At 37.2% G+C, this 19,778-nt stretch overlaps 1 protein-coding gene across 5 annotated transcripts in view; it reads right to left on the reverse strand.

Moving 5' to 3' along the window:
• gpat2 (glycerol-3-phosphate acyltransferase 2, mitochondrial) overlaps positions 1-19,778 on the reverse strand; it is a 69,073-nt gene that overhangs the window by 36,995 nt on the left and 12,300 nt on the right. For 3 of the 5 annotated variants that reach the window (XM_079638696.1, XM_079638697.1, XM_079638698.1), the window contains 3 exons: positions 15,237-15,344; positions 4,419-4,529; positions 1,334-1,407 (listed from right to left, as the gene is read on the reverse strand). In XM_079638696.1, the coding sequence (XP_079494822.1) occupies positions 1,334-1,407; positions 4,419-4,529; positions 15,237-15,302 (251 nt within the window). In that variant the 5' untranslated portion in view covers positions 15,303-15,344. The remainder of the gene's footprint in view (positions 1-1,333; positions 1,408-4,418; positions 4,530-15,236; positions 15,345-19,778) is intronic. The other 2 variants (XM_079638699.1, XM_079638700.1) reach the window with 1 other exon arrangement.

Genomic DNA, 19,778 nt, shown 5'->3' on the forward strand with positions numbered 1-19,778 from the left:
ATCACATCCCTGGGGGATTTCGGCGGCGAGTCTATTTTTGCTGCGCTGCTCACGCTCAATTAAAGTGAAAGCACACTTTGATGGACAAAATAAATATGATTTCACACAAAAAGTGCCCAAAATGCACAGAATTTAAATGTCTAGTGTGTTTTAACAAGAACTGGAGAAGGCTACGTCAGAAAAGAAAATGAAGACTCAAAAATATTTATAGAAAATTTACCCATTTAACCTTGTTATTATTTTTCAGTTTGGGTGAAAGTAGTGTTTTATAAATAAAAAAACTAGTAAACTAGTCAGAATACGCACGCACGCACGCACATGACTTGTTTAAATACATTTTATGTTGTTAATAAATTGCTTGCATGTTGTTTTACCACCAATATCTCTTTTTCACTGTAGAAATCTCAAATGTCATAATTTGCCAATGCAAGAGAGTACTGGCACCTTTTCCCCCCCCACTTCAAGCACTGGAGAAAACGCTTCCCTGCCATTGACGAGTTTTTACGGCTTTTCGTGTTTTCACTGTTATAAGGTAGGGGCCGCTATTAAACATCTCCTGAACAAGTACAGTCTCTCCAGATCAAATCACAGGCAAAGAACAAGCAGAAACAAGCGATCAGATGTAAGCAGATGCATATAAAAAAAAAATACAATCATCAACAATAAACAGCATATAAATCAGAATGGCTTAATGTTACAGAGTGAAATGTCAACCCAGGAAGTGGTTAGGACTAAGCAAGCTTTGGGGGTGTTGATGGACTCTATCTACTCCATCTATATTTTGATCACCGTTCTGAATCTGATCTGGATGTAGTCTTTGACAAAAACGTGATTTACTGTAGCTAGAATAAAACATGTTTTGTTTTATTCACACAGGTTCTGTTCTTTCTTTTGGCATGTTCAGATATTCGTACAACAAAGTATTCTGGGGGCCATAAAATTGTGAAAATTACCAAAATTTCATTTTAGTATTGTTTTACTGTATTTAAATGTTCTTTTTTCAAACCTGCGTTTGTGCTTGGAAAGCTGCATCTTTAAAGCATCTTCCCCAGCTCTGGTGATTAATTGGCTAAAAGTGTACAAAAAGGGTACCCTTTTACAAAAGGGTAGCGGGATTGTGGAACTACACTTGATTGTGGGTCTGCGATGTAAAAAATAAAGAGAAAGTTATTCTAGGTCTCTATTTCGCGACTGAAGTACATGTGCCAGGCTTGCGAGTCAAACACCAACAGTAATTACACTTGAGCAGTTTGAAGCTGGAGTTGAGAGGTGCATTGTTATTTTAATGGCCCGGATGTGGAGGGCTTGGGTTGAGTGAAGGATGTGCACTTACCCGGTGTGTGTCTCGTTCACACACGTCAGGTTCTGAAAGCCCAGGGGAGGAGTGTTACACAGCAACTTCAGACCCTAAGAGTGGCAAGAGGATATTTGATCAAACTTGATGGAAAGCTCGCTAACCAGCCTCCATCACAGTACAGAGAGTCTGCTCTGCTGTCCTATATAGACTGAGATAATGACACACTTTAGGGAAGCCTTTTAGTGTTCAAAATAGCACCCTATTAGTTCCACTATAAATCATAGCCTGAAAGATGTTCAAAAATTGGGCCTAAATAAAATACTTCCAAAATAAAATGTTTCTCAAAACATAGAGACATGCAAGTAACACTATCATGCAAGTTTCTAAACGATAGAATAAAACATTTAAAACTGCTAGTTCCTGATTGCTTAGTTTTTGTCTCCTTTTATTTGTTTAAAATCAATTTATTAAATAGATTTGGGTAGTAAAGCAGTACAAAGTAAAGTAGACAAAAAAAGTGTATAGTCTTTTCTAGCAGCTGCATCAGCTCCAAACAATTCATCACTAAAAAGTATCTTGAACAGATTTATTTGAAATTTTGTGAATATAGAAGTTGGAACAATGTACATTTGAATGATTTGCTACCATTTAGGTCGACCATAACTAATCCCTCGGAGCATCAGCACTCTTGAAAGCTTCTGGAACAAAGATTAATTTGTAAAAGTTTGTTGAAAAAGTAAATTAATACCTTGTGTATTATCTTTTCTGTGCAGCATAGAAAGCACTCAGAAATGAAAAAGTTAGTTCCTCAAAATTAAAACGGTATATTTTAGTTTATTTACAGAATAAACTGAAATTTAGGTAACTATTCACTGAAAATCTTGTTTAGGAAGGATTTTTGCATATACACTACCATTTAACATTTTGGGGTTAGCAAGATATTTTTTATCTTATAAGCCTTTAGAAAATATGTGTAATGTCTTGTGCTGTTCTCTGTTCTCTGTTTTCAAGATTGTTTTTTTGTTTTTGTTTTCAGGAAAAATTATCAATGTTTCCACAAAAATATTTAGCAGCACAACAGTTTTCAACACTGGTAATAATACATTTTTCTTGAGCAGCAAATCAGCATATATAATGATTTCTGAAGGATCATGTAACTCTAAAGACTGGAGTGATGATGCTGAAAATTCAGATTTGCCACCACAGGAATACAATTACATTTTAAAATATAATAAAATAAAAAATGGTTATTTTAAATCATAATATTTCACAATATTACTGTTTTTGCTGTATTTTTGATCACATAAATGCAGTCTTCGTGAATAAGACTTTTTCAAAAATATAAAAAATCTTAGCAACCCCACACTTTTTATCAGTTTGTTAAAACAGTTCCATTTACAATTGCCTACATAAATGTGTCTCCGCAAAACGGATATAAATCCAATCTTTAATTTCTGTGCTATATGCAAATTTAACAGAGGTCACGTCAATCAAAAGCAACAGATATGTGCTGCATTTTACTAATCAGCTAATTTCAAGATTAAAAAGCGCAATAGGAGAGCGGCATCAGCACTGGTAAGATCATTTAGTCTCAATGCTTTTAATGAAGATGATTGTGTGTTGAGCGTCTGCGACTTACTTTCAGATTAATTTGTGGCAGATACTCAACCACTCATCTGCAGCGACGCTCTCACAAGTTTATTTTCATTTCATTTCGGCCGAGTAAATTTTACATCCAGGTATGTGTTTTTTACAACCAGATGCATTTACTGTTTTACAACCAGATGCATTTACATTTGTCCAGTTTCGTCTGAAATGTGTGAAGTGGTTTGAGTGATGTGATTCTCTAAAGCGGAGGACATTTACACCTGGTCTTTTCACGATCAGATAGCTATCCGATCAGAGATGTGTCTAGGTGTAAACAGGCCCTAGATTGAAAGTACAGAGTTAAATTGCAACTTTAGATCTCCCACAATCTTGTAATTGCAACTTCTTTGTCTGGTTTCACAGACAAGGCTTAAAGGAATAGGCTAGTTCACCCAAAAATGAAAAAATCTAATTTACTCACAAGTTGTTCCAAACCTGTATATATGTCATTGTTCTGCTGAACACAAACTAAGGAATTTTGAAGAAAATTGGCCTCTTTGGGGCACCATTGACTACCATCAATAGGAAAAAAATACTATGGAAGTCAATGGTTCCTCAGAACTGTTCAGTTTCAGATTCTTCAAAATATCTTCCCTTGTGTTCAACGGAACAAATAAATTCATGCAGGTTTGGAACAACTTGAGGGTGAGTAAATGATGACAGAATTTTAAGTCTAGCCCCAGACTGAAATGCGTTTGAGCGGAATACACTAAAAGCATTTATTTAATGTCGCAAATGTTTTTATTTTTTTACTTCAAGGCAGAAACTATCGTACATTGAAAAAAGATACATCCTGCTAATCATCTCCTTTTGCGCTCTAAAGAATGACATGACTGAGTAAATAACTATTCATTTAAGGCACTGATTGTCATTAATTATCTCAGTAAAACTAGAGGGGGGGCAAATGCAGGCATCTCATAAGTACAATTATGGTGGTTGCTACGTACCTAGTTCAGTGCAGATGTATTTGACACGGCTGTTAACTAAAATCCAAGCATGCTTTTTAAATGACTTTTAATACAAACACCAGATAGCTCAAATATGATTTATCTGGCTGGCTGGCCTGAGATTAATAGATTAGTTCAGGAGAGGTTCGATCCAATAACCCTCTGATTACTGCTCCATTAGCCTCACATCCCAGCTCTCAGCGCCATGTACCCACTGGGACCAGTGCTGCTGGAAACAAGCTTAGTCATCTGCAGTTTTCTGAAAAGCTCTTCATAGCATGGGGGGGAAACTATGCTCTTGAGTGTTCATTATTTTTCTCTCCACTACTAATCCCTTTTTTCTTGCTATCCCTACCATAAGTAACACGTTTGAAATCCCTTTGATCGCCCCTCATGATATGGGTTTGTGAAAGCAGTGTCTGAGGTTTTTCAGGTGAGCCTAAATCTGTGTACTTCCCCCATCTGCCTCTGGCTGTTTGTCCTTTTATTATCTTCAAATAATCCTTTCATCCCTCTCGTTTTCTCACCAGACTCTCTGGGGTGCATTGGTGACAGCACTGTCCAACCATCGGCCTGAACCTGCCCAGGAAAGGAGCCACGCTTTTCAACTTCCTCTTGATTTTCACACACCACGACAGCTACCAAAAGGAGAAACACACACACACAGAAACATATAAAAGGGTTTGCCAGAACACAAAGAAAGAAAGAAACTGAGGATTTGAAACTGGGACTACAAGCGTCAGCACTTTCCACATGGAGAGAGATAAGAAACAATGCTCTGGGATGGAACATGTTCCAATTTTATCTTTTCTATGATCGCTTCATTTGTTTCACATTTTCCAACATCAAAGCAGGAAGGATGAATGTTTGAATGCAAACAGAGGGGACGGAATATGAAATCTATTCATGAGTGGTTCAACAACCGTGTCGCAATTGATGGTACAATTTATTTGCAATCAATTTGGGCCTTTGTGACAGAGTGCCGTCCCCTGAAAGATTTCCACTGAAGATGACATCCATTTAAATTGGTACTAATAATAACATTTTAGCACAGACGGATAAGAGACATGGCTGGAGACAGTAGGACTTATTTATCATCATTCAAAGCGGTCTCAACAACAGAAGCCATTACAATCATCTGTGTGGGGAAATATCACTTACAGCAATCAATTATTAAATAAGACTGCATAATGGATGGGGGCTCCAGCACCCAGGTTAATTCTTTTAATCTCCTTTTCAACGGAAAATTATTTCTGCTGGTAATGTTTCATTAGCTTGGGCTCCCAGACACCATAGTGTCTGTCTTTGGAGTAATAAAAGCAAGAAAATATAGTCTGACATCCAGAGGAATTGCATTAGGCTGTTTTATTAAAATTCACTTCAGCTCAAACTTTCAGAACAGATAAGAATCAAATGCTTTGGTTTTAAGAGTAAAATATAAATATTTTAAAAATAATAATATATGAATTAGAGCATTCAAATTAACCAAATATTAAAATGATTAATGAAAAAATAATTGTTCACACTGTAGGGGAATCCGGTTATTCTTACATTTGCTTAATCAGATCAACTTTTAAAAATGTAAGGTACCACTTTTTCTATCTTTGCAATCGCAAAAGACTGTCATTTTTTTTTTACTAAAATTCACTCATCTCAAATGTCAGATTAGATAAGAATTGAATGCTTCACATACATATACATAAATTAGATATTAAATTTGTTCACAGTACAGGGATTTCAGGCTATCAGGTACTCGTTGGTTGTCATAGTAACAGGGCAAACTTGCGAGGATTGTTTAGACTGATGTATTAACAAATATCTAATTTCAATGGGATTTCAAGCCATTTACCAAGGTTGTTTGGCTCGTGCTTGGATTTCAAGAAATTGGATTTCATGTGTGTGTTTTTTTGCTATCTGACCTGAGATTTCTAATTTGTAAAAAAAATCGAAATTGTGATAATGGCTTTGCGTGCTTATCAATTTGCAAAAGGCTGCAACTAAATAAAATAAGTGTATAGTGTGATGCGCTGCGATTTTCAGAGCGATGTGCGGCATGCAAGCAGCTCATGATCTGGTGTTTTAGTGTATCAGAGTGGCACGGATCTAAATGAATGCAGCGGACTCCATCTCTGCATGTACTGTGGGTTTAACGTGCATTTGGTAACCCAATGTGTGCCAGTTAAGCTTTATTTTCACATTCCAACATTATCATGGACAGAGGATTTCCAGATGATTCATTATGAGAAGCATTTGTAAACTTGTCATAAAGTGGCAATGAAACTGAAGAATTGTGATGCACACCTGAGTGTAACGGATTACTGGAAAAAATATTTGTTTCTATCCACCGGATGTTGATTGGATGTTGAGATGTGGCACTCAAAAAAAAGGAGGCATATCTGAATGCAAGCTTACAGTCTTTAAAGGGGCAGGGTTTAAATGGACCGAATGATTGGAGAAGTCGTGACTACATCTGCCGTTTCAATAGAAGAGTGGTTCACAAACTGGGGTATGTGTTTCTAACAGGCAAAATGCCACCTCTAGTGTAAAAAAGGGGAAATGGTAGTGCTGTAAAAGGTCAAATAACCTGTGACAAATGACAAATGAACAGTTTACAAAGATCGAGGTGAATTTATTTAATGCCAACTTTAAAGTCTCCCAGCAGTTTCCACCACAATAAACATTTGAATAATAATTAACTCTTGCAATTGAATGAATCAAGACTAAATTTCCTACTGCAGTGTAAATTAAATAATTAAAGGGGTGGTAAAGTATGATTTCACTTTTCTAACTTTAGTTAGTGTAATGTTGCTGTTTGAGCATAAACAACATCTGCAAAGTTATAACGCTCAAAGTTCAAAGCTTTTAAAGAAAAGGACTACAACAAACGGCTGGTAGGGACTACACGACATTCCTCCGGGGTTAGTGATATCAGCAAGCCTAAAATGAACATAAACCCACCCCCGGGAACACGCAGTCTAGGTTGAGAAGAGGAAAAGTTGTTGTATAAGAGTACATTTGTGAGTCAGCTCAAACTTTAGCATCCATCTTTTCACATACAATAGAAAGTCACTCTGTGTGCATCTCACAACAGTTCCTATACGAGCGATATATAGATTATCATGACAGAATATCCTAATTGAAGATAGTTAACTCCACATCAGCAACATAAATTCATCAACTAACCATTCAGAGACGTCCTGTTACTTCTACATGTTGTCACTTCTTCTTGAGTCTTTCCATCTTTGTCTGACTCCGTTTTAACATTAAAGGAAGAACAGTTTCTGTCATTTTAGTGTGTCTGCGTGAGGTAATCGCAGCTGCTAACACACATGAGCTCTTGAAACCCCGCCCTCTGCAGCAGCTCATTTGCATTTAAAAGGGCCAGGCACAGAACGGTGCGTTTTTGCAAACCCTCAAAAAGTGAAAACTTTAACATGCTTTATAAAAAATATCTGTGGGGTATTTTGTGCTAAAACTTGTAGATTTTTTTTTCACATCTTGTGAAAATGGCATTTTACCACCCCTTTAATATACTTATGAATTGTATTTTTTACAGTGCAGCTTTATTACAATAATAATAATAATGTGCATCTGTATTTGAAATAATAATAATACTAATAATTACTGAGACACACTCTCACAAGCTAGAAAGAGTTGAGTCCACTTTAAAGTTCAGATATAAGTTAATGAAAATATTTGTTTTATTCTGTTCAATTTGGTTTGTTGACGTAGATACATTTATGTTCCTTTTTATTATATTTCTTATGATTTAAAATAAATGTATTTAGGCACTTGGAGCATCAATGACACCAAATGGTTGGTAAAAGACAAAAAATATGGGAAACACTATTCTAAAGAATCCTTTTGGACAAAAAATCTGGTCCTGGACTCACTTGTATCACATAGAATTGTCATGGCTCTGTGCAGAAAAATACTCTCTCCAACCTAATAAGACTCCGGAGAAAAGGGGAAAATTGCTTGTTGAACCCTTGCTCAGAACACTGCGTGCATTTCTGAGTAGTTAATATAATTTGGTAGAGTTATTATTTCTACAACTGCATCTAATTTGACAAGTTTTCAACCTCATTCCTGACCAGGTGAGTACATCTATGTCTTGAATCAAGTATAGAAAAAAAAAACATAACGATCCCACAAAGGTTCCACATGATTGACTCCTGACAGTCTGTGTGAGTGAGCTTTTTGGTCGTGTGTGTGCATTCATTAACGGAGGCAAGAGTTACCTTACGCTTACCTGGTGCTGTGCTTTGAATCTGATTATGATAATCACCATCATTACAAACACAGATAACATTTTTCAATCTGATACAGCAACACTAATGAACCAATCAAAAATGGAATACATTTCAGGTCATTTTCATCAGCGTTTGAGGGGAAGCAGCTTCTGAGAAATTTATCAAAGAGCTTTTTGACTTTGTTCACAATGAATCCAATTTTGTCTTGTTTTTCAAACAATTTTGCAAGAGATGAAATCAGATATTTTCGTTTAGACAGTCATCATCTATAGAGGTTTCCATAGTAATGACAGGGCCAGGACACACTACTGAAATTTGATAGGACTCATTTTAATCAGATTTCCAACCCGTTTATTGTCATTCATGTGACAAACAACAAAACAGGTTTGAGTGGAATACAAAATTCTAATTTTTGCTGCTCGTCTAAAAGCTTTTGTCATCTTCAGTGTTCTTTTTCTTGTCAACATTACTTTCATCTAAGACTACTGTCACGTTGCATTTTTTACTACTCGACGACACAGTGCTTATAGTTGGGGACACACAATTCAGCAATATTATTGATTTGACTGTACTGACACTATTGGATGAGAACTGAACTGAGCTGAACGATGACATCACTGTCTCTACAGAGCTGCTTTATAGCTGAATTGATCTTATTTCATTTTTGATGAACTTTACAGTTATTGAACAGAACAGAATCAATTCTGAACTGACCTCATCTGAACAATGACACTTTTCTCTTTAGAGCTGCTTTACAGCAGAATTGAATAACGTTTGCATCATTGAATCGTCATTGCCCTGTTTACCCCTGTAAAGCTGCTTTGAAACAATATGTATTATATAAAGTGATATATAAAGGTGACTTGACTTGAGTAGCTCATTATTTGTGTTATGTATCCAACCTGCCCTAGAATAAGAGGATTACTAGATGATCAAAGACCTAATCAAGAACCCTCAAGTGGACTGAATCACAGGTAATCTACATATGAGCAGTGTTCAGGTGAACTCAAAGTCAGCAACTCTTCGGGGGGAAACCAACACTGCCAACAACAGCTGGGAGAAAATGGGATGGCGTTTGGACTAATCGTCTGCAGCTGGTCTGAGTTATGAATTCAATTATCTTCTAGAAAGTAGGTGGATTTGGAGAGAGGTGGGATAAGGGAAAATATGAAAGCAAGAGCAGTGCTTTATTGTTGATATATCATGGCTTCTGTGTAGTATACTCTGCACACTGACCAGGCAATATTGACACTGGATACTAAGGGTGTAACGGTAAAAAATAAATAAAAAAATTGACGGTTTGGTAAGTAATATATTTTTACATATTAAGCAGTAGAGGTGTGAATCTACACTGGTTTCACGGTTCGGTTCGATTACGATTATTATGTCATCGATTCAGTTCAATTCGATATCACTATGCATTGACGATGCACTGCATCCTCAATTTTCAATTTTACTTTACCCCCTGCATATTTTATTTGTGCGTGACATGAATTACACACAGCGTGTGTCTTCTCCAGGTTGTGCTTAGCAGGTTGTTCATTAAAGGCGAAATGTGCCCAGATGTCGGCTTTTAAAATAGTTGGAGCTAGAGACCTGCACCCACGGGACCCAACGTGACGCAGTGTAGCCAATCACAGACATGTGTTGATTTCTTAAACGTAATGGCCAATTAGATGCATTTAAGATAGAATCCCCTCACCGTTCAAAACTGACTTTTTTGTTCAGTGCTGAATTCAGTAGCCTGCTTGCTTTTATGTTAAATGAACGTTTGTGAATGTTAATGCTTTAATAACAAATACATTTACCGGGAGCATTTATTCTGATGAGTAGGTGGTGGCGACACATAGGCTAACTTGAAAGTATTTCATTTCAAAAATCAATTTTTAGGGCTACTTTTTTGCGGGCGGGAGCGGGACAAAACATGAATGTTGCGGGCGGGAGCGGGAAAAGGTAACATTTTTGCGGGCGGGGGTGGGACTGAAAAATCCCTTCCGCGGAGGTCTCTAGTTAGAGCGTTTTTAATTACTCGCACTCGCGTCTTGCCTCCCTCTACCATTGTATGCTACCACAACAAAGCACGTACGCGACAAATGACGTCAGAAAAGCGTCAGTAATTGGTTATGGTCTATTATAGTGATCGACCGATTTATCGGTTTACCGATATTTTTACAGATATTTAAGCATTTTCCCATAATCGGGTATCGGTTTTGTAATATCGGATTCACCGATAGACGGCGCCATCTTGTGGGCGTTTTGAGAATTTCGCCATTGTAGCATCGCGTCTGAGGAGAGACGAGACAACAACAACTGCGTGCACAGCACATGTAAAGTAGGTTATATGTAGGCCTACTACTTGCTTTGCTTCAATTATTCAACCTTATTTTACATAACAGACATAATGCACGAATGAGATTTGAGACAAAAATGCCTGATATGTAGTTTATTGCAGTTTGGCGGCTCTAAAAAAAAAATCACGGAGTCAGCCTAATCCGTTGCGTCCTGTCTCAATAAAGACGTAACTTTACATTAATTAAATAAAACCAACGTGAATGAGTGCATGTTGTAAATAAAAGCGCTGAATTTTATTCTCTCTCTGTTGTATTCGCTCACCATTAGTCGCGTAAAAAAAGTTTGTTCATATTGCTGAGCACTCACTGGGTTGATGATCAGGAATGCTCATGCACGGCCACTGCATGAAACTTTTAACAAGATTCACTTGTTTAAAACACCCTAAATGATATTAGCACTTATTACATAACCATTATTTCGCTAATACACATCTAAATAAACACAGCTCTGTGGAAATTCATTATTTATTATTTCCACGCATCAGCGCCGCCGCTCCCACCAGGCGCGTGCGCTGTGCGTAGGGCACCACCGAGTGCTGAGGGGACACCAACAAAATAGCCTTTTAAAATCTCAAATTAGTTAAAATATTCCGGAATCAAGAGCGAGTGAGTTTTTTTTTTGGAAACAGGAGGGAGTGATTGTTATAAATAAAATTGTTTGTTCAGTTCAGTTCAGTTGTGTTGTAATAATTGTGTCAAAAACAGAAGTATAACAGTAAATAAATATCGGTTCTGCATATCGGTTATCGGGCATGTCAACATGCAAATAATCGGTATCGGTTTAAAAAATCAATATCGGTCGATCACTAGTCTATTACTGAACCAATACCAAATGGTCCTCGTCTGCATCGCGATGCATCGTAGAAACTATCAATTTCGACACCCCTATTAAACAGTGGTTTCCTGAACAAATTGTGTCTGTCTTTAAATGAATTCAGTAATAATTAAAAAGTTTCTTGAGGATAACAAAATTATTTTTGTCACTTGCACATTACTATAATATTAAATGTTAACAGAGCTATTACCAAACTATTAGCCTAAATTCAGTTGCTATTTACTCTTAGATATAATAATCAACACTCAAATAACAAATTGTATGCAAATTGCACAATATAGTTATGTTTTTACTCCAATTCGTTGTTGAAATATAATTATTTACACAGTGGCTGTCAACATATACAAACATCTAGAAAGCTAACAAGCTGTGGACACTGAATGACTTGCCTGAGGTAAATGTAATGTTCCATGGGATATTGTTTACAAGCTGATTTACTGATGTCTTTCAGCTGTTGAAACACCGATTGAGCGATAACACGATATAATACATTTCAGTAAGTTGTACTGTATCTTTCAACATATCTTCAGATGCTCATTCATGTTTATTAGGAAGAGATGAACGCATTCACTCGTACTCCACTCGCGCTGCTGCTTAAACTGAGGGGCCTATATAGTGATCCATCACGCCACGTTAAAGAGCGTCAAAATGGCATTTATTGTTTGAATTTCGTGATAAAATGGACATCATTTGAATGATGAAATACTGTTTCTTATTAGAAAGTAACAAAACGCAGAGCTTATTGCACTTATTGGTGGTTGTTAATGGTGGTTAGGCTACAACGTTGTATTCGTCATGTACACATAAGACACACGAAAATTTGCGGGTCGAATACGTGTATCGTTACACCCCTAATTACTATTTAATCAGAAAATTTGTTTTGTGACATAAATTAAAGTGAGATCAACCTCAGCAATGGGCTAGGGCTGGGCGGGGCAGCAGGGGGTGGGGCGCGTTCAGTACGCCATGAGATTACAGTCCTGCACAGACGGACTTAACCTCAATGGCACCATTTATTTTCAAGTATTATGGCTGTATGTTAATGGCATATTTTTATGAATGAAGGCCAGTATCACTAATATTAATATAGCTATCCTGATGTCTCGATGAAAATGATTTACCCCCCAAATTTTAAACATTTATTAGGCTTCAAAAAATACAACAACTTTTAATTTAAGTGAACTTAAAACAATCCTCACTTAAACCCATAATAAATGTCATATTTACCCGTACCTTTCCTATCTAACAGGTAGGAAATATACAGAAACTGAATAAGGTTATATAACAGTCCGCACTGCATAAATTATAAATGAAATATAGATTAATCCTTATTAAAGCTACAAGCGTTCTTTAGTCAAGAGCAGTGAGTAATTTTCTATGTTCCCTTTGTTCTTTGGTTAACTTTACTGACAGAGAGAATTAATGGCTGCTGTCACTTTAAGATCTGCCTCTGCTGACAGGATCTCACACAACTCATTCTCACACTACTCTTCACTTCCATTTAAGATTTTATTTAACTCATTTAAGACTGTTCTGGTGAGGATACTCGACAAAACAGAAATTTTGGCATAAATGTGTGTTATTGTTCGTTCAAGCTCGAAAAGAGAACTCTATACTGGCGCGCTGTCTGTGCGATATCGTACGTCTTTCTGTGTGTCGTGTGTGTGTGTGTTTGTGTGTGTGTGTCGTGTGTGTGTGTAGGTCATTAGGGTTGGGTATTGGTTGGGTTTTATCCGATACCAGTACCTACTCTGTATTTTTTAAACGGTTCCGGTGCTTAAACGGTTCTTGAACCGGTACTTAAACGAACCTAAACGAAACCGCACACACAATGTCAAAAAATAATACCTTTTATTTACTGGGCCAAACTGGACACAATATTAACTTAAATATTTAAAGATTTTATGATTTATGATTAAATGAAAAATTGCGCCATTTAATAGGCTACTGATGTAAAACACTTAAGTTAAGATCAACATTTTGTCTTCACATATTATGACTTTTACTTGAAGCAGAGAAATATCTGACACTAAGCAGAAATATTTAACACACACAGTATAGCCTCGTATAAAGAAGTGTTGGAACTTTGTTAAAACATTTTGCACACGTTGTCACACTCACTGTTGAATGCTACCCGAAGAGGAACGGCTGCTGTAATCATCATCTGTGATGTCGCAACCCGATCACACTAAATGCGTCTCTATAGCAAGCAGTGTGTTTATCGTGTAATTTATACGTGAAAATGAGTTTTTACGTGCATAGGATACGCATGGGTTGGTTAGGGTAGGTTTAGTAGTGGTGTGGGATGCGTGTGTATTACACGCAATGAAGTACGTATCAAATGCACGCGAAAACTGCGTATCATATGCACGTAAAAACCCATTTTTGCGTATAAATTGCACGATAAACACACTGCTTGCTATAGAGACACTGGCAGCCAGCTGAACTTTCGTCAAGCGTGTCAGAGGTTCTGGGTTCTAATCCGCATTCGTACAGTTTTTTTTTCTCATCAAAACCGATAATGCTCATCAGTGGTTGTATATCAAGCAGGGACACGTTTGTGTGCATTTAATTTTGCAATTTCACCGGAACGAATAGAGAGTCTCCGCAAGGGATTGAAGCGCGCGTCCGAGTGAAGATAGTGCGGTGTGCGTGAGCCACAAATAAATCACAAGAGCCACAAATAAATCACTTGATTTAAAAAACACATTTCAGCGCTAGATCGTCTCTTATTTAACAAACAAACTAAATGAATGCTCTGCTGGTTAACTGGAGATGTCTTATTTATATGTATTGGAACATTCGTGCCGCGAGATGTTTTACGGGGGGTACGGTAAAAAAAGTCAGGCACCGAAATTTCCGTTCTTATTCGGTCTCGTTACTACCGTTTACGTCGGAACCGGTTCCCTATTGCCACCACATTAAGGTACCCAACCCTATCATTCACTGACAGCGTGTTCTCTTATGTCTTGTCACCTGTTGTGTTGTTGTTTCTGCCGTTTCATCACTGACTGTGCGCTGCGCAACTGCTGTACCTGCTCATCAGAGCGTTCAGTGAGCTATTTTACACTCGGCCCCTCCGTGGCGATAAAGTGGCTGTCCCCATAGGAAAATACGCCCATGGGTAGGACATCATCCCCAGGCTTCATAAACTTGCACTCCATGCTATAACCAACAACGCTAACGTGACATATGTTGCCAGGACCCGGCCTGCTTCTGGGCTTTCTGATAGGCTCGATAGAGCTGCGTTCCTCTCTTATGATTGGTAGGTGAAATCAATTGACTCGAAAATATTAAACCGCATGCAAATTCCCACTTTTTTTTTTTTTTTTTCACAATGGGGAAAGTTCACCCCAAAAAAACATTTTCTGTTATCATTTATTCACCCTCAAGTTGTTCCAAACCTGTATGAATTGATTTTTTCTGCTGAACACAAAATAAGATATTTTGAGGAATCTCTATAACCAAACAGTTGATGGGCCCCATTTACTTTTTTTTCATATACTATGGAAGTCAATGGGGACCAGCAAATGTTTGGTTAACCATATTATTCAAAATATCTTATTTTGTGTTCAGCAGAACAAGAAGAAAAGTCATAAAGGTTTGGAACAACTTGAGGGTGAATGAATGATGACAGAATTTTCATTTTTGGATTAACTATCCCTTTAAATTGCCACTGCATGAGAGATTGAATTACTGGCATTGTTTAAAAAAAGAGATTTCCAAAGAATTAAAGTAATTAATGAAGTACACAAGGAAATTCACAGATAAAGTAACTTAAACTTTTAACTTTAAGTCTTAGCCTGAAGTCATTTTAATCTAAACGTTCTGCAATCTTTAACATTCAGCACTTCTAACCACACATATATAACAGTAAGATATGTCATGTGAAATGAAAAGTCTTACCGCGGGGCGTTTAGGCTGGAAAGAAACTGCAGTTTTACTGGAAGGATTTTCGCTGTCTGGGTCCATGATTCTTCAAACTGAGTTGCTACCTTACCATCAGAAGTAATCCTGAAGAAATAAAAATGATAGATTATAAAAAATGCATACTGTTTATTTCAAGAGGTGAGTTTTTGAGTCGCTCCGAGACTTTAAGTTAAACAGGAACAAATACACACTTGATGCAACAAGAGGGAGGAGGCAATGCACATCTTTAAATGAAAAAGAAAAGATGCAAATAGACGATATTCCTACATATATATTTTAGCTTTTAGTCCTTTTAAAGCTCAGCAGCTATGGCCACTAAAAGAGCTTTGTGAAATGTCCTCAGAAATAGCATATGGTTTGGATTGTTTGGAGAAAGTGTGCTGCACAAGTCTTGAAAATTTAAGCCAAATCGTTTCGATCACCCCTAGGTGGTTGGTCCCAGTATAGGACATAAACCCCGCCCTCTCCATGTAATCTAACTAAACAGTATCAAATAAATTTTTTCAAATACATGTTTTCTGTCATTTTAGGCAGTTTTTATCATCAGTTCAAGTGTTCAGGGTTTTTTTTTTTTTAAATAAGTTTGGTTTTAGTTATTTGATGCTATAAAAATAGGAGTGTGGTGTCATGATTGACAGCTGTGATTGACAGCTTCTCTGAGCGAAGTAGTCGGGATCCTCGGGAGGAGATTGGAGCTTTCACTTTAATTTCCACATTTCCATAACAGTTTATTCCACACCGATTGATTGATTGTAATGATTTGTTCTGCAGTAAACTGATTCTGCAGGAGTGTGGGGGCGGGGCCTTGAGTCTGTGCGATCAACGCCATATTGGCTCATTGGCGGCTTCACTTTTCTTCAATGGAAGAGAGGGAAAGTGCATCGTCCATATTTTTTTACATTAAAGTATAGGCCTATCATCCAATTTGTCCCAAACATCAAAATAACTTGCAAGATATAGTTAACAAGTATAGTTTAATGTGGCTTGCCCCGTCAGATGCTTGTGACTTTGCGGGATGTGAAATAACCTTTAAGATAAATTTTTAAAAAATGTTAACCCAAATAGAAAAAAAGTACAAAATACAGAGATAGATACCGACATTCAGCCCAAAAATCTACATACTGTAGTTTTTTTTTTTTTGGCCATATCCCCCAGCCATAATACTAAATGACCTCTATTATCTGAAAAAGATGAAGCTTAGCATCAGTTCTGCTGAGCTGACTGAAAAATTATTGATGACATCTAACTGCTGACCAAACATAAAACAGACAAGGAAAATGTATATAGAAAATTCTAGTATCCTTCTAGAAGATTGAGGGACCACATGTTGGAAGTTTTCAAGCTGTATAAATGTGTCGACATTAATATTGAAATCCAATGAGCTTCCTCTCTCCAATAATAACAGCACAAGAACAAACAAGACCAGACCTAAAATCTCATTCTCCCCAGCACCCTCAAACACGTCATTATCCCCATCTCTCTCCAAAGCTGTGTATCTCACTGTTCATCAAACTTTGCCCCTGTAGCTACAATTATTTCATCTCCGAACATCTCCATAGGCTATCTCTATTTAGTCCGGTTTTCATTTCTCACTCCTTTTCTCCACATCCACCTCTGCATTGCAGAAATGAACTAAGCTTTTTTCATTTTGTTCATTGTTGCATTACGAAACGTGTCAGAAAACATAACACAACTCAAGGAGTGCTATAACAGGCATTAGTGTAAAGTAAAGTGTATTTATAGCCAGTTTGTGTTTTCCAAACCTGTATGGCTTTCTTTTTTTCCTGTGGAACATGAAAATACTTTGTTTTTTGTTTTATTTATACAATGAAACTCAATGGTCATCAAAACTGTTCAAAATATCTTTTGGAATGACATGAGGGTGACTAAAAGATGCAAGAATCTTCTATTCTGGGTGAACTATCCTTTTAAAGTCATTTTTATATTAGCTAGACACCTGAATAATAACACATCCACTTTAATGGCACAAACATTTGAAGCTAACTATCACCCCATTGAGTACTAAAGTTTATTACCACCACAGCAACAGAAGAGTGCACTTTTAAGTATGTTCAAGGGACCTGGCATCTGCATACCGAAATATGTTTCTGGCCTTGTTTCTATCTCATTACTCAATTTCATTAAAAATCAACCTAAGGGAGGAACAACACTGCCAAAAGCTCTGGCAAAAAAAAAAAAAAAAACACAAAAAAAAATGAAGAGGGTACCTTCAGGAACCTGACTTTAAAACTATGCACTAATATGGACAAAAAAGTTTTGTGGGTCATTTCTGTTATGCAGTACCTTTTGAACTCTGGCTGTTCAGTTGTGTTTTTTCTCACATTCCATTTAATTAGTAGCACTCATTTCACTACTAATGAGCACTTTGTATGCAGCAGAGATACATTTACTAAGTCGTTTTGTTTCATGAAATAATGTATGCAGTGTTTTCTAGATCATTTTGTGGAGAACGTGCAGACTACATGAATATCTACTGCAGGTCTGCCACTCTTTATCTGTTGTACTTGCAAACACAAGGCGTTAGGGCTGCACGATATTAGAAAAAAAAACTGACATTGCGATAACTGTTTCACTAGATAAATCCGTCTATTTGGAAAGAATTAATTATTCTAGAATGATTGGGGTGATTTTGTAGGGGAGTGAATCTGCATAGAAAAGCTAATTCCAAGCATAGATAAATACAATAAAACAAAGATACCTGAAAAAACATAGGCTAAAGCACTCAATATCCTTTGCAAGTCTGACAGTATTCAGGACAGGTACAGAAATTGATTAATCAAATCTAAAATAACACTGCATAGTCTTCACTGAATAAATTAAATATAATTAATCTTTGTTAAGTCTACAAAAGTGATTTTATTTCTATTTTTATAGTTGTATTAACATTAAAGGTATAATATGTAAGATTATTGTAATAAAATATTCAAAAAACACTTTCACAGTGTGGTATATTTCATGCAGTTGTGTAGTTTACATTATCCCAAAAGTTCCCAAGGATTTGTTCCCAGAGAAATTCCCGTTTTAAATAATGGCTCGTCCCTTGTCATTGTCGCCTATCAATGACGTAATATCCGCGCCATTCTCGATTTGCGCTCATAGAAACCATAAATATAAATACATAGACTCCTCATTAGCGGCCATTTCAATGGGACGCTATACGTCAGCCACTAATGAGAAAAATTGCTTGAAAGTTTAAACTGAGAGGACCCAAAACTTTCACTCTATGATTTGCAATTAATCCAAGAATCACATGCGTTTTAAACCTGGTGCCTGGTCCGTATGGATAGCGTATCAACTACGATCCACTTGACATCGCACATCCAATGTAACTATCGCAAAATGCACATATTGCGATATCGATGCTAAAACGCTATATCATGCAGCCCTACTAGCCGTTTCTCATAATATCAAGTTTGCCAAGTTCGCACTTACGCAAGTAGTCCGGATTTGAACAGTATTTTACTAGATGTGAAATCTCAATTGGAACAGTACCTGCCCAGCGAAAGAAGACACTTCACAAGTTCACAAGAACACATATTGAGAAACTACTGTCTCTAACCTGAAGCTACAAACCTAGGCTAACTGTTAGGGGTGTGCCAAAAAAATCGATTCACAGAAGAATCTAGATTCTCATTTGCAACGATTCAGAATCGATCTGAAATGTCCAAGAATCGATTTAATAAATAAATAAAATCAGCTGGCTGTTCGCCTCCATTTTAGTAACTAGCCTATACGGGACATGAGCAGCAAATCACTAAAACAAAAAGGAAGCAAATGGATGAGAGGGGGATCTTTCGTTCCTACCATTTGCATGTGTTTTAAGTCCTGTCAGTTTAACAGGGCGCGCTTGACAGGGCATATATAAGAACGAGCAGAGAGAGAGAGCCGGCCGCGCGCGCGCACTCACCCGAGCGCTGTCTGCTCTCTCTTTCTCCCTCGCGCATATTAATCAAAATCAATTAATACGATGGTGTCGGGAAAAAAACTCTCCAGTGATGAAATGTTTTCTGTGTTGACAAATCTTGTGCGATATCCTAAACTGCCGAATGCATTGCTTGTTTTTTCTGTTTACATTTCATTGTGACACTGAATGCTGCTACGTCAGAGCGGCCAAAGCGTCAACAAGATTCCCCGTACTTTTTGACAAGCGTCCTTGACAGGGCGGCTATAGCTTTTTTTGTAGCTCAAGTCGGCGGCGGTGTGAACGTACAGTCAGCCGCCAGCTGCAGACCAACGCACACTGCAGTGCTTCACGAAACTCCCTGCCAACTCCGAGAGGGCAAAAAAAAAAAAACTCGGTCTATCGTTGCTTCATCGCCAGGTATTAGGGGTAGGACTATTATTCATTTTGAAAGAAGCACTTTATTTTCATAACTTGTTATTCTTTAAGTTACTGTGTCTGACTGAGAAATATAGATGTTTTTTTGTCTTCACCGGTTGTGTACATGATATTTGTGGTAAACTGCATCTATTTTCAACCATTTTGTATTATGAAGA

This window comes from Phoxinus phoxinus (genome assembly GCF_949152265.1).
Source record: "Phoxinus phoxinus genome assembly, chromosome: 15".
Taxonomy (NCBI): Eukaryota; Metazoa; Chordata; class Actinopteri; order Cypriniformes; family Leuciscidae; genus Phoxinus; species Phoxinus phoxinus.